General features: G+C 51.4%; 1 protein-coding gene across 2 annotated transcripts in view; it reads left to right on the top strand.

The window, feature by feature from the left end:
* The window catches only part of KCNQ1 (potassium voltage-gated channel subfamily Q member 1), a 364,341-nt gene that overhangs the window by 166,563 nt on the left and 183,684 nt on the right, over positions 1 to 14,094 (top strand). For both annotated transcript variants that reach the window (XM_024133313.3, XM_028478569.1), the window contains exon 11: positions 7,233 to 7,353. In XM_024133313.3, the coding sequence (XP_023989081.1) occupies positions 7,233 to 7,353 (121 nt within the window). The remainder of the gene's footprint in view (positions 1 to 7,232; positions 7,354 to 14,094) is intronic.

Genomic DNA, 14,094 nt, shown 5'->3' with positions numbered 1-14,094 from the left:
CCTATGTTTTCCTCTAAGAGTTTGATAGTGTCTGGCCTTACATTTAGGTCTTTAATCCATTTTGAGTTTACTTTTGTGTATGGTGTTAGGGAGTGTTCTAATTTCATTCTTTTACATGTAGCTGTCCAGTTTTCCCAGCAGCACTTACTGAAGAGGCTGTCTTTTCTCCATTGTATATTCTTGCCTCCTTTATCAAAGACAAGGTGGCGGAGGTGCATGGGTTTATCTCTGGGCTTTGTATCCTGTTCCATTGAGCTGTATTTCTGTTTTTGTGCCAGTACTATACTGTCTTGATTACTGTAGCTTTGTAGTGTAGTCTGAAGTCAGGGAGCCTGATTCCTCCAGCTCCGTTTTTCTTTCTCAAGATTGCTTTGGCTATTGGGGTCTTTTGTGTTTCCATACAAATTGTGAATTTTTTTGTTCTAGTTCTGTGGAAAATGCCATTGGTAGTTTGATAGGGATTGCATTGAATCTGTAGATTGCTTTGGGTAGTATAGTCATTTTCACAATGTTGATTATTCCAATCCAAGAACATGGGAGCCTGATTTCTCCAGCTCAGTTTTTCTTTCTCAAGTTTGCTTTGGCTATTTGAGATCTTTTGTGTCTCCATATAAATTTTAAGATTTTTTGATCTAGTTATGTGAAAAATGCCATTGGTAATTTGAGAGGGATTGTGTTGAATCTGTAGATTGCCTTGGGTAGTATAGTCACTTTAACAATATTGATTCTTCCAATCTAAGAACATGGTATATCTTTCCATCTGTTTGTGTCATCTTCAATTTTTTTCATTAGCGTCTTATAGTTTCCTGCATACAGGTCTTTTGTCTCCTTAGGTAGGTTTATTCCTAGGTATTTTATTCTTTTTGTTGCAGTGGTAAATGGGAGTGTTTCCTTAATTTCTCTTTGAGATGTTTCATCATTAGTGTATAGGAATGCAAGAGATTTCTGTGTATTAATTTTGTATCCTGCTACTTGACAGGATTCATTGATTAGGTCTAGTAGTTTTCTGGTAGCATCTTTAGGATTCTCTATGTATAGTATCATGTCATTTGCAAACAGTGACAGTTTTACTTCTTTTCCGACTTGGATTCCTTTTATTTCCTTTTCTTCTCCGATTACTGTGGCTAAAACTTCCAAAACTATGTTGAATAATAGTGGTGAGAGTGGGCAACCTTGTCTTGTTCCTGATCTTCGTGGAAATGTTTCAGTTTTTCACCATTGAGAACGATGTTGGCTGTGGGTTTGTCATATATGGCCCTTATTATGTTGAGGTAAGTTCCCTCTGTGCCTACTTTCTGGAGGGTTTTTGTCATAAATGGGTGTTGAACTTTGTCGAAAGCTTCTTCATCTATTGAGATGATCATATGGTTTTTCTCCTTCAATTTGTTAATATGGTTTATCACATTGATTGATTTGCGTATATTGAAGAATCCTTGCATTCCTGGGATAAACCCTACTTGATCATGGTGTATGATCCTTTTAATGTGCTGTTGGATTCTGTTTGCTAGTATTTTGTTGAGGATTTTTGCATCTTTGATATTGGCCTGTAGTTTCTTCACCAGTGATATTGGCCTGTAGTTTTCTTTTTTTGTGACATCTTTGTCTGGTTTTGGTATCAGGGTGATGGTGGCCTCGTAGAATGAGTTTGGGAGTGTTCCTCCCTCTGCTATATTTTGGAAGAGTTTGAGAAAGATGGGTGTTAGCTCTTCTCTAAATGTTTGATAGGATTCTGTATAATATGTTTAATATTATTTATTTTGTTGCTCAAATTGTTCTAGCTTTGGTCACTGGATTGAGAGTTCTTTTGGGTTAGTTCCTGTGTCCATTTGATATGCCCTCATCCTTTTCATTTATTTATTTTTGAGCATTTCTTTCCTTTCTAACACTAGACAATACTTCAGGCTTATCTTATATATCCACTGCCCTAGCCCTAGAGTCACCATTCTATCAGAGAGCCCCGGTTCCTTTTACTGGAGAATGGGATTTAGAAACCAGGATCTGGGCACTAGGTGCTCATTGCTCCACAGTTGGTCACTGCTTCTAGGGCCTCTCAGTGGACAGAGCTAGGAAATATATGTATGTGAATAGCCCAAGTGTACACGTATATCTGTATTTATTTGTGCCTATGTTAAACTAAATGTAAGTTCATACTGATATTTCTGACCACAGGGTTCGTTCACCACCCCCCAACTCTGTTTGCTACATTTTTTCTGACATTGAGAATCCTGGCTCCCATTATCTATAATTATTTACTTATTTGACTCAAGTGTACCTGTAGTACCCCTATGAGAAACAAACTTACCAACTAGAATACTGTGTTTATGACAGTTTTTGTGTTTTTTTTTACTTGAAACATATCCAATCAAAAGATTGTTTCCCAAGACTTCATAGGCCAGCTCCTCCTTCCCCCTCTCCTTTTAGTGCTATGTTATGTATTCGTAATACAGAATTCACTCGTGACAGTCTGCTTTCCATCCTGGATCCTCCAACAGGCTTATTTTGGCGGGGAGGTGGGGGGTTGCATATAGTAAAATTTACTCTTGGAGATGTACAGTTCTATGGGTTTTGACAAATGCCTGGAGTCATGTACCTACCACCGCAACATCATACAGAGAAGTTCCATAGCCCTAAAAATTCCATTGTGCAACTCTTTTGAAGTCAAGTACTCCCCCTCCTCTAAACACTAGCAGCCATTGATCTGTTTTATGTCCCTGTAGTTTTGCCTTTTCCAGAATGTCATATAAATGGAATCATATAATATGTAGCCTTTTGCATCTGGCTTCTTTCACTGCTTAGCAAAATGCATTTGCGATTCATCTATGTTGTTGCATGCATGAACCGTTAGTTCATTTCTTTGATTGCCGGATGGAATTCCATTGTATGGATGTACCACAGTTTATCCATTCACCTACTGAAGTGCATCTTAGTTGTTTCCAGGTTTTGGCAGCTGTAAGCAAAATTGCTATGCACGTTTATGTACAGGTTTTTCTGGATGTAAATTTTCAGTTCACTTGGGTAAATAACTGGGACAGGGACCAATGGGTCACAAGATAAATGTATGTTTAACTTTATGAGAAACGGCCACACCCTCTTCCAACATGGCTGCACCATTTTGCATTCCCACCAGCAACATGTGAAAGTTGTAGTTGCTCTGCATCTTCATGAGCATATGGTATTGTCAGGCTTTGATTTCTCTTTCCTTTTCTTAATGTAAAGTGAAAAGTAAGGCTCTAACCTTATTCTTTGCCAAATATCCAAAACTGACACCATTTAAAAATTTTAGTCATTCTAACATGGGTATAATGGTAGCTCATTGTGGATTTAATTTGCATTTCCCTAACAACTACTGGTATTGATTGAATTGAGCATCTTTTCATGAGCTTGTTAGTAATCCATTTTTAAAACTGGGTTGTTAGCTTTCTTGTCATGGTGGCCTCGTAGAATGAGTTTGGGAGTGTTCCTCCCTCTGCTATATTTTGGAAGAGTTTGAGAAAGATGGGTGTTAGCTCTTCTCTAAATGTTTGATAGGATTCTGTATAATATGTTTAATATTATTTATTTTGTTGCTCAAATTGTTCTAGCTTTGGTCACTGGATTGAGAGTTCTTTTGGGTTAGTTCCTGTGTCCATTTGATATGCCCTCATCCTTTTCATTTATTTATTTTTGAGCATTTCTTTCCTTTCTAACACTAGACAATACTTCAGGCTTATCTTATATATCCACTGCCCTAGCCCTAGAGTCACCATTCTATCAGAGAGCCCCGGTTCCTTTTACTGGAGAATGGGATTTAGAAACCAGGATCTGGGCACTAGGTGCTCATTGCTCCACAGTTGGTCACTGCTTCTAGGGCCTCTCAGTGGACAGAGCTAGGAAATATATGTATGTGAATAGCCCAAGTGTACACGTATATCTGTATTTATTTGTGCCTATGTTAAACTAAATGTAAGTTCATACTGATATTTCTGACCACAGGGTTCGTTCACCACCCCCCAACTCTGTTTGCTACATTTTTTCTGACATTGAGAATCCTGGCTCCCATTATCTATAATTATTTACTTATTTGACTCAAGTGTACCTGTAGTACCCCTATGAGAAACAAACTTACCAACTAGAATACTGTGTTTATGACAGTTTTTGTGTTTTTTTTTACTTGAAACATATCCAATCAAAAGATTGTTTCCCAAGACTTCATAGGCCAGCTCCTCCTTCCCCCTCTCCTTTTAGTGCTATGTTATGTATTCGTAATACAGAATTCACTCGTGACAGTCTGCTTTCCATCCTGGATCCTCCAACAGGCTTATTTTGGCGGGGAGGTGGGGGGTTGCATATAGTAAAATTTACTCTTGGAGATGTACAGTTCTATGGGTTTTGACAAATGCCTGGAGTCATGTACCTACCACCGCAACATCATACAGAGAAGTTCCATAGCCCTAAAAATTCCATTGTGCAACTCTTTTGAAGTCAAGTACTCCCCCTCCTCTAAACACTAGCAGCCATTGATCTGTTTTATGTCCCTGTAGTTTTGCCTTTTCCAGAATGTCATATAAATGGAATCATATAATATGTAGCCTTTTGCATCTGGCTTCTTTCACTGCTTAGCAAAATGCATTTGCGATTCATCTATGTTGTTGCATGCATGAACCGTTAGTTCATTTCTTTGATTGCCGGATGGAATTCCATTGTATGGATGTACCACAGTTTATCCATTCACCTACTGAAGTGCATCTTAGTTGTTTCCAGGTTTTGGCAGCTGTAAGCAAAATTGCTATGCACGTTTATGTACAGGTTTTTCTGGATGTAAATTTTCAGTTCACTTGGGTAAATAACTGGGACAGGGACCAATGGGTCACAAGATAAATGTATGTTTAACTTTATGAGAAACGGCCACACCCTCTTCCAACATGGCTGCACCATTTTGCATTCCCACCAGCAACATGTGAAAGTTGTAGTTGCTCTGCATCTTCATGAGCATATGGTATTGTCAGGCTTTGATTTCTCTTTCCTTTTCTTAATGTAAAGTGAAAAGTAAGGCTCTAACCTTATTCTTTGCCAAATATCCAAAACTGACACCATTTAAAAATTTTAGTCATTCTAACATGGGTATAATGGTAGCTCATTGTGGATTTAATTTGCATTTCCCTAACAACTACTGGTATTGATTGAATTGAGCATCTTTTCATGAGCTTGTTAGTAATCCATTTTTAAAACTGGGTTGTTAGCTTTCTTGTCAAGTTGCCACAGTTCCTTACATATTCTGGATAAAAGTCCTTGACCAGAGAAGTGACATGTAAGCATTTTCTCCAAGCCTGTGACTTGTCTTTTCATTCCCTTAGCAGTGTCTTTTACAGAGCAAATGCTTTTGATTTTGATAAAGTCCAGTTTTTCATTTTTTTTCTGCTCACAGACTGAGCTTTTGGTATCATACTTCAGCACTCACTGCCAAATCCAGAGACTTTCTCCTATGTCTTCTTGAAGAGATTTTATAGTTTGTGTTTCATTTTAGTTTTTTCAGTCAGATTGCATACAGTACCTTTACATTTTCATTTTCTGATGGTTGATGATTTCCTACAATGTAAGTGCTAAATGTATTAAAATTTACACACACTCATACATTTATATTTAGGAGATTTTTCAAAAAGCAAAAGATAGGTATCGCTTCAAAATCATAAAAAATTTTCTGTGACAAAACAACCATAATTAAGGTTAAAACACCAGAGATAGACTGGGGAAGATACTTGTGCCTCATATGAAAACGGTTAATTATCTCTAGCACAGAAAAAAAAAAAAATCCTACAAATTGACGAACAGAAGTGAGCAAAGGATATGAACAGATAATTCCACAAGAGGAAAACCAAACAGCCTCCGAGCCGCAACGGGCATCCAGCATAGAAGGAAAAGCACCATGCCCGTCTTCATCTACATTTGACGGGCCCAGCAAAGGCTGCCAAAGGCCGGTGCGGGCATGGATGTGGAGAAGGTGGCACGCGCACACACTACTGCTGGAGCCTAATTGATACGACCTCTTGCGAGAACAATCCAGCAACACCTTTTAAACTTACCAAGGAAGCACCCTCTCACCTGCCTCAATAGGTCAGGTTTTCAAAAAGATGGATGGTGCATCATTGTCTTAAAGTAGTGGCTTAAAGCTAATGGAACCCAGCGTCCGTCACACGTGGAATGGTTGAGTTAATTGTGGTAGATCTAAGCTACAGACTGTAAGTTACGCAACTACTAAAATAAGACTTAGATCCATGTCTAAATACCTGTAGAAAAATGAGATGGGCACGTTGCCGAGTGACAGGAACAAAGTGACAGGAACAGAGCCGTCGCGTGTGTATAAATGCAAGTCCTACCAGGTGCCAGCTGCTCTGATAACCAGAGAGGGATGAGCTAGGAATCTAGTTGGTGGTTAACGCTGATGACCTCGGGGGAGGAGGCCTTCGTGAATCTTTGAGTTGTGTCTCTTTTTACAAGTAATTCGTTATTTTACAATAAAAACTTTAAATGGGAAAATAAATAAAAAAAGGTCCAGATTGAAAATCAGGGGACTGGTAATTATTCTTAGTCAGCCCTGAGCACTAACCTCTGATCACTGCGGGTGGGCCCAGGAACCTGAACGCTAACACCAGCCGTCGGGGTGCTTCCTGTGCCTCCCTCAGGGTGCGGGTGGCGCGTGCAAGGGGCCAGGAGCTCTGTGGCTGCCCCTTCCTCCCCGGCTTGCGACGCTCTGTGAGCAGGAGCCCTCCCACCCTGGGTCTTCACTGAGGCATCGAAAGCCAACCAGCCACACGACAGTGACAGCATGGTGACGAGAGTCAGTGTCTTACCAGACCTGTGCTTGTCAGCTATGTTCTATGCTTGACCTGAACGTCTGGTGTGAACCTGGGGAGAGGCCCAGACACCTGAGCTCAGCCCAGGCACGGTCCTCACTCTGAGGAGGTGTCATCGGCTCTCAATTGCTCCTTGACCATTGTGGCCTCAGGCACGTGGGGGCCATCGTGGCCCCCCCGCCGGTCCTCTGTGCTGAGGCTTCATACACCATCTCCACTCCTCACCCAGCCCTGCGAGTAGATATCTTACCCGTTTGTGGGAAGGCTCCAGGGGCACAGGTCCGCCCCACAGCCAGGGTAGCAGCTTGGGGTGAGCATCTCAGCTCTGAGCAACCCTGGGCCCCCTCTGCCGTCAAGCCTTCCGTGGAAAACTAACGTGCTGTCGCGCATCTTTCCCCACAGTGAAAAAGAGCCCCACGCTGCTGGAAGTGAGCACGGCCCATTTCATGAGAACCAACAGCTTTGCCGAGGACCTGGACCTGGAAGGGGAGACTCTGCTGGCGCCCATCACCCACGTGTCGCAGTGAGTGTCCGCTCACCCAGGGGTGATGAGCTAGAAGGGCGTGGGGCTCCGTGCTGGACCAGGGCTCAGGTCTACTCACCCAGTGCCCACCACTCGCTGCCTGCCCTCAGCAACCTGGGGTCACCGACCACCAGGGGCTGGCCTCAGTGCCCGGGCACCAGGCGGGGAGGAGAGCAAGGGCATTTCCCGCCGAGTCTGGGAACATGATCCTCTTGTTTTGACTTATGGAAAACCAGACTGATCATTTTCCACTTGTTTTCGTGCTCTGAGCGTCTGAGAAGATTGTTTTTCTCTCCCCTAGCCCCCTCCCCTGCCCCCCAAGAAAAGAGACGACTTTGTTTTTCGCATTTCCCCGGTGGAACCCTGGCCAAAGCCACGGGGCAGATGCCGCTGCTGTCCTCAGGGGCTCCTTCAGGTGGAGGAAATGGCTGATTTTCCACGCCTTCCAGTTGGCCTGCCCCGGAGGCACAGCTGGCCCGGGACGCATGCCCGTCCCCCCCCCGCCCCCCGCCGTCCACCGTCGCGGTATCGCCAGGCCGATCCCTGGGGCCCGGCCATGGTGTGATTCCCCTCCGACGTGACTCAGTGCTCCCGGCTCGGGCACCCAGTGGTGACAGCCTGTAGCGGGGTCCGAGGGACACTCAGGCCCATTCTGGCCACGGCCCCACCGGGGATTCCCCTAGAGACGTCTTTCTGTGTTGGGACGTGTGAGCGGCGCGCTCAGCCCTTCTGAGAGTCACTTGGTGGCCTTCTTTCCTTCTCTGTGCGGAGTCACTCAAGCGTGGTTCGGCTCTCCGGACTCTCTAAGGGTCTCGAGGTTGTCCTGAACCAGGTGCATCTCTCTGGAAGCGAGGCCCCAGGCTGGCTGCCTTTGCTGCCGGCCAGGTGTGGCCTTTGCCTTGCAGATGACCGAGGAATCAGGATCCGAACTGCAGGGCCTCCTGGCTGCTCTGTAACCAGAGGACTGACAGAGTCGGGGAGCCAGAGTGAGAGGAGGGTAGGACTGTCTCAAGGCGGTACCATGATCAGACAGGATGGCCTACCATCCTTCCAGGCTCCCAGGCCCCCGGGGAGGTTGACAGCGCCCCATCGATAGCAGGGTGTGCACGGAAAGCATTCTCAGCCTCGCTGGGAGCCACCCAGGTCACCGTGAAGCAGGGTTATTCAGCCTCGTGGACTCGGCGCTGGAGCCAGCTTCCAGGCCACCCCTGGGAATGTGGCTCTGACCTCTGGGCCCATCCTGGAGATGACCTGATAGGCTCACTTGATAAATGGGCACAGGGCAGAGGTGTGAGCAGTGGCGGGTGCCGGGGGGACGGTCAGGTGCAGGTCCGCGTCCCGAGGCAGAGTGCCAGCTTACCACTCTGGCCGAGGCCTGTACCGAATCTGGGGCACAGAGGACCCCGAAGTGGTAAAAGCTGCAGTTTGGTGGCTGGTGTCTGCAGCACAGGTGGCAGTGCCTGCTCAGAGCGAGGATGGCCAAGGGCCCGCTGGGAACCATGACCCGCACGCGGGTGGACACTACCCGGGCCCCCCCCCCGGGCCGCTCAGCCTGCCCCTTCCTGTCCTCCTGGCCGCTTTCTTCCTGTCAGAGCTCACTCTCCTTCGTTCTCTCAGCTGTGGCCCGGCCCCCAGAATGCACACGCAAGGAGCTGCCCCCCGGGTGGACAGGGCCATCACCCACCATCCATCCAGCGGGGCAGTCCGCCTTCGCCAGCTCCCCGGGCCCTGCAAGGCCCCTGCAGAGAGGCCCAGGGTTAGGGTGGTGAGACTGGGGACCGAGGTGGCCCAAAGCCAAGCTCACAGCTGCCTTGCACAGTCCGCCCTTTGGAAGCGAGGTCCATGTGTGTTGGCATCTGCGTGCACCAAGTTTCCCAAGGCTAGAGGCCGCCCACCTGCCCAGGGAGCCCCAGGAGGGAACTCAAGCCAGTGTAGCTGCATCGTCGGAGGAGCCTGGCTATTTCTTGTCTTCCCTCCTCCAAGCCAGAGGCCCCAAGCTCTCTGCTTGCTGTGGGCCTGGGGCGTCACCAACCGGAGAGCCTGTGGCGGGCCTTCTCGGTGCAGCAGTCCCATGGCGTGGCCCGCTGGTTGTAGCAGGAGCGGTCCCCTCCAGCACCGGTTGGGCCTAGGCAGTCCTCGCCCAGTAGAGTCCTCGCCCCAGAACCTGTGAAGGCCTCTCCCAGTACAGACCCTGGAGATGAGCCGGCTGGGAAGGTGGGAAGGAGCCTAGGCGTGGTGCTAGGATGAGGGGTCTGCAGTGAAGGCTGGCAGTGAAAAGACTGAGGCTGTAGTCGAAAGGCCACCTCCAGGCACTGTGGTGTGGTCAAGGCAGAGTCGCGGTTGAGACAGCAAGGATCTGCATGCCCACGTCCTCAGCAGTCAGAGTACTGCTTAGGGGAGCCCAGGTGGGGAAGCGGGGATGCAGGCGCGGTGAAGGAGATGCTGGGGCCTCAGACCTAGGCGCCCCCAGGGCTACAGGCTGGGGAAGGAGGTGGCACCGACGGGCACCATGCTTGCTGAGGGCTGTGACTGCCGGCAGGGCAGGGCGGGGAGGAGGATGGCCAGGCCTCGGTGCCCATGCTGGGGCCACATTCCTTTGCCTCCCGCACGGCCCGCCCGGTGATTGATGCCCCTAATTAAACTCGGCTCCAGCCGCTCGGGGACCCGTCTCGGCTCCTGCGGGCAGCTCAGCCCCACGGACTCTGTGCGGGGAAGAGAGGGGCGCACGCCCCGGTGTGTGTAAGGGATGGGGGTGTGCGCGGGGGTCTCACAGCAGGCAGAGTGCTGGGAGGCAGTTACTGAAAAACAGATCCATTTTTCTTCAGCATTTTACTGATGTTAAATGTATTACCATGTTGGGCCAGTTCCAGGATTCAAATTAAAAGCATAAATAAAGACACATTTTGTTTCCATCTCAAGCTCTCCCCGCCCGCCGGGCCCCAGGGAGGTGAGGTCACTGCAGCCTTGATTACGGGAAGGTCCCTGGGGCTGGGCGAAGCTCCTCTTTCCGGGGCCTGTTGGCCATCGGTGGAGCGAGGGGTCAGGGGACTGGGGGTCAGCAAGCCAGCCTGGTGCAACCGAGGGGGTTGCCAGCGAGCAGGGCCCAGGGTGCAGTGGGCTGGGGAGACACAGTAGCTTCGGGCACCCCAGCCCCACAGGCAAGCCCCTGGGCAGCTCCAGGGCCCGCACACGAACCTGGGTGGCCGGGCCAGAGGCTCACCCACACCTTTCAGGCAGAGAGTCTTCCAGGTCCAGCAGGGCCAGAAGGCAGCTCGTCTGCATTTGTGCCCCCCGCCCCGCCCCGCCCCGCCGACCTCCCAGGCTTGCCACAGGGCTTCCAAGGGGCAAGTGTGAGGCGGGAGACAAGGCATCTGGGGGAGTGGGGCGTAGCGGAGCCCTGCTCCCCAGGAGGAGCTGGGGTGGGTTCCCAGGCTCCTGCCCGCTGAGGGGAGGGCCACCCCTGCGTGCATCCCTGTGCCTTGCACACGGTGTCCCATCTGGAACAGCCTTGGCACTCCTCTGCAGCCATGAGATTCCTACTCATCTTTCCAAGGTCCTCTCAAGTCATCCTCCTCTCAAGGAGGCCCAGAACGTCCACAGGCCAGGCAGCCGCGTCCTCCTCCAGCCCCTGAGGCCCTCTGTGCCAGCTCCCTGAGCCCTAGTATGGGGCCTGGGACTCTTTTTTTGGCTACCTGTCTCCCAGGATTGCCGGCTCCTGGGGAGGGGGCAATGTGTGGCTCCCCTGGGCCTCTCCCTGTCTGGCACCCCCTCAAGCCCCAGGCTGGAGGGAGCTCCAGGACCGTGGCTCCCACCCCAAGGCAGACAGGGGCCCGCAGCCAGCGCCTCCCGAGGAGGAGATGAAGCAAGGGCTGTGGGCGCCTCAGCATGGGTGCTGGCACGCAGGGCCAGGGGGCGGCTGGGTCAGAACTGGCCTCAGCATCGGGATCTGCGGCTCTGAGCTCCAGGGCTGTGTGGGGGCGTGGCCTGGGTACCCTTTCTCTCAGCAGCCTTGGGAGACTGCGGCCATTCCTATGAAGCCCTCCCCACAGCTGCAGAGTCAGCCAGGACTGGCCTGGCATCCGCATCTGCCCCACTGGTTGCACGTGGACCCCCAAGACAGGTGGTTCAAGTGGCCAGACCCTCCGTGAGCACAGCAGCCTGTGGTTTCCCCGAAGGGTCCCTCCAGGAGAGCTGGTCCCCGGCCCCTCCATCTCTTTCGTCGTGGCATCTCGGATGGGCGAGATGCAGCTCTTTTTAACTAGCCACCACCCTGTCCTGCTCTGCAGGGGGAAGAGTTCGGTTAGCACCCGGTACACCAAGACAGGCACGAGGAAGGCCAGGGGCTTCTCGGAAAGGAAGGCAGAGCGAGGGCAAGGCCGGGGCTGGGGCGCGCCAGGTCACCCACCAGGCGACCCCGAGCAGGCACGCTCACACACACGCACACACACCCAGCGAGCGTGTACTTGCAGGCCTCCTGCGACCTGACAGCCTGGAGATCCTTGAGCAAAACCAGCCCTGTGTGCGTTAATTAGAATTTCCATGTCTTCAACTTTCTCCTGGACCCTGCAGAATCTCACGCCAAAACGTTCAAGTTTCTCTTTTCCAGCAAGGCCGCTGCGGCCTGGCTTTCATCCACATCACTACTAATGTCTCCTGAAATCTGCATTTGTCAGCGAGGCCAGGGCCAGCCCCATGCCTTCTAGAAACGGGGGCAAATGTCACAAGCCTTGGTCCTGCACTCAGCTCCGTGGACCAGGGGTACTGGCTCTACCGATGGGACTAGCTTTGCTCGGGACATTTCAGAGACACCCAGGGCCCGCTGCGGCCCACACCCATGGACCCTGGGAGCGCCAGGCACTGCGCCTCCGCGAGCACCCAAGCCCCTCGCTCTGTTTCTCACCCTGCAAACTCTGGTGGGAAAGGACAGAGAGGCCTTTCTGGGGCCAGCGTCCAGGGGGATAAAGGAGGGGGCTTGCCAGGAACAGATGAGGCTAGTTTGTCTTTCCAGACCAGGGTCCTGTCTTCTTCGGAGCTCCAGACCACCTCTGTCTGCACAAGGTGCCAAGGAAGCCCCGTGGGAGCCCGCCCGGGAGGGCTGTGCGAAGCTACATGAGTCACAGGCTCCCTGTCAGAGCCTCACAGCTCCGGCCAGGCGCAGACCCGTCTCTGAAATGCACGGGGGGATTAAATGTTCTCCTAATTAAATTAAAAGCGAGGCGGAGTGGCTCAGTGGGAAAGAGACGGGACTGGGAATCGGATGCCCTCAATCTGGCTCCCAGCCTGCACCAGCCCAGCTGCGGGCTGGCCCCCGGAGGCCCCCTAACCTCTGGGAGCCTCACTTCCTCCATCTGAGCATGTAAGGAGGACGCAGCCAGTCTCCCGGGGCTGCTGCTTTGGGGAGTGGGCCCGCTGTCTGGGTGGGAGGCCCAGAGGAGAGCGGGGAGGCTCCTGGCTTCCTCAGAAGGCATCCATGACCCCCAGCCCAGGCGCTCTCAGGCCCCGCCCAGCAGTCTCCGCGGTGCAGGACCTCAGCAAGGCGAGCGCGGAGCGGGTTAGGGTTCGGGTTCGGGTAGCGCCGGAGGCTGTTAAGGAGAGAACGTCCACACCCTAGAAGCGGCTGGGGAAAATGACTTCACAAACCGCGCTGGTGTTGATGCGGAGACATTTCTCGTCGCCGTCGGGGGGGGGGGGTCCCACACAGCTCCCTCTGGTGCGCTCTGCTTGAACCTAGAATGGGAGACTTGAGTCCCAAGGCAGCCTGATCGGGAAGCCTGAGGCGTGTGTCCCCTGAGCCGGGGGTGGAGGGTGCTTGGGGGCAGACCCAGACCCTCTGCAGGCCTGGGTGGTCCATCTCTCAAGTCAAGTTTAGAAAGGATTGTCCTTGCATACAGGACGTTGTTTTCGACTTTTTTTTTTTTTTTTTTTTTTTGCTGTACGCGGGCCTGTCGCTGTCGTGGCCTCTCCCGTTGCGGAGCACAGGCTCCGGACGCGCAGGCTCAGCGGCCACGGCTCACGGGCCCAGCCGCTCCGCGGCACGTGGGATCTTCCCGGACCGGGGCACGAACCCGCGTCCCCTGCACCGGCAGGCGGACTCTCAACCACCGCGCCACCAGGGAAGCCCCTGTTTGCGACTTTTTAGTTGAAGGACGAAGTACACACAGATGAGTGCGCAGACCTCAAGTGCGCTGCTTTGTGCGTCATTTTCAGCCCCTGGGACTCGTGTAACCGGCCCCCAGCTGAGGTGGCAGAACCTCCCAGGAAGCCCTAGGCTCCCGTGCCCTGTCACTGAGGCGCACGGGTAACTCAGCTTTGTCCGTTCTTGAACTTTCTATCGATAGACTCACACAATGCACACGCCCATTTGTCCGAGTCCCTGGGAGCCTCGCCGTCTGGCTGAGGAGAGCAGTGCCTCCCTCCTTCCTCGCCGGCTGGCACCCCGCGGTGTGAATGGCCTACACTTTGTTTATCCGTTCTCCTTGGATGGCCACTTGGACAATTTCCAAGGCAGGGTTGTTAGCATTATCGCTAAGAATATTCTGTCTAGTCTCTGATGAACATATGGGCTGCTTTCTGGTGAGTATAGGCCTAGGTGCGGAGTTGCCAGGTCACCGGATGAGCTTGTTGACTTTTAGTAAACGCTGACTAGCAGTTTTCCAAAGCAGGCATATACCATTTCCACTCCCACCAGCGGCATCGGGGCATTCCGGCTGCTCTATATCCTAACACTTGGCATTCTCCGTC

This window comes from Physeter macrocephalus, chromosome 18, assembly GCF_002837175.3.
Source record: "Physeter macrocephalus isolate SW-GA chromosome 18, ASM283717v5, whole genome shotgun sequence".
Classification (NCBI taxonomy): domain Eukaryota; kingdom Metazoa; phylum Chordata; class Mammalia; order Artiodactyla; family Physeteridae; genus Physeter; species Physeter macrocephalus.
The sequence above is the reverse complement of the archived record's forward strand: the minus strand, read 5'-3'. Positions and strand labels throughout refer to the sequence as shown.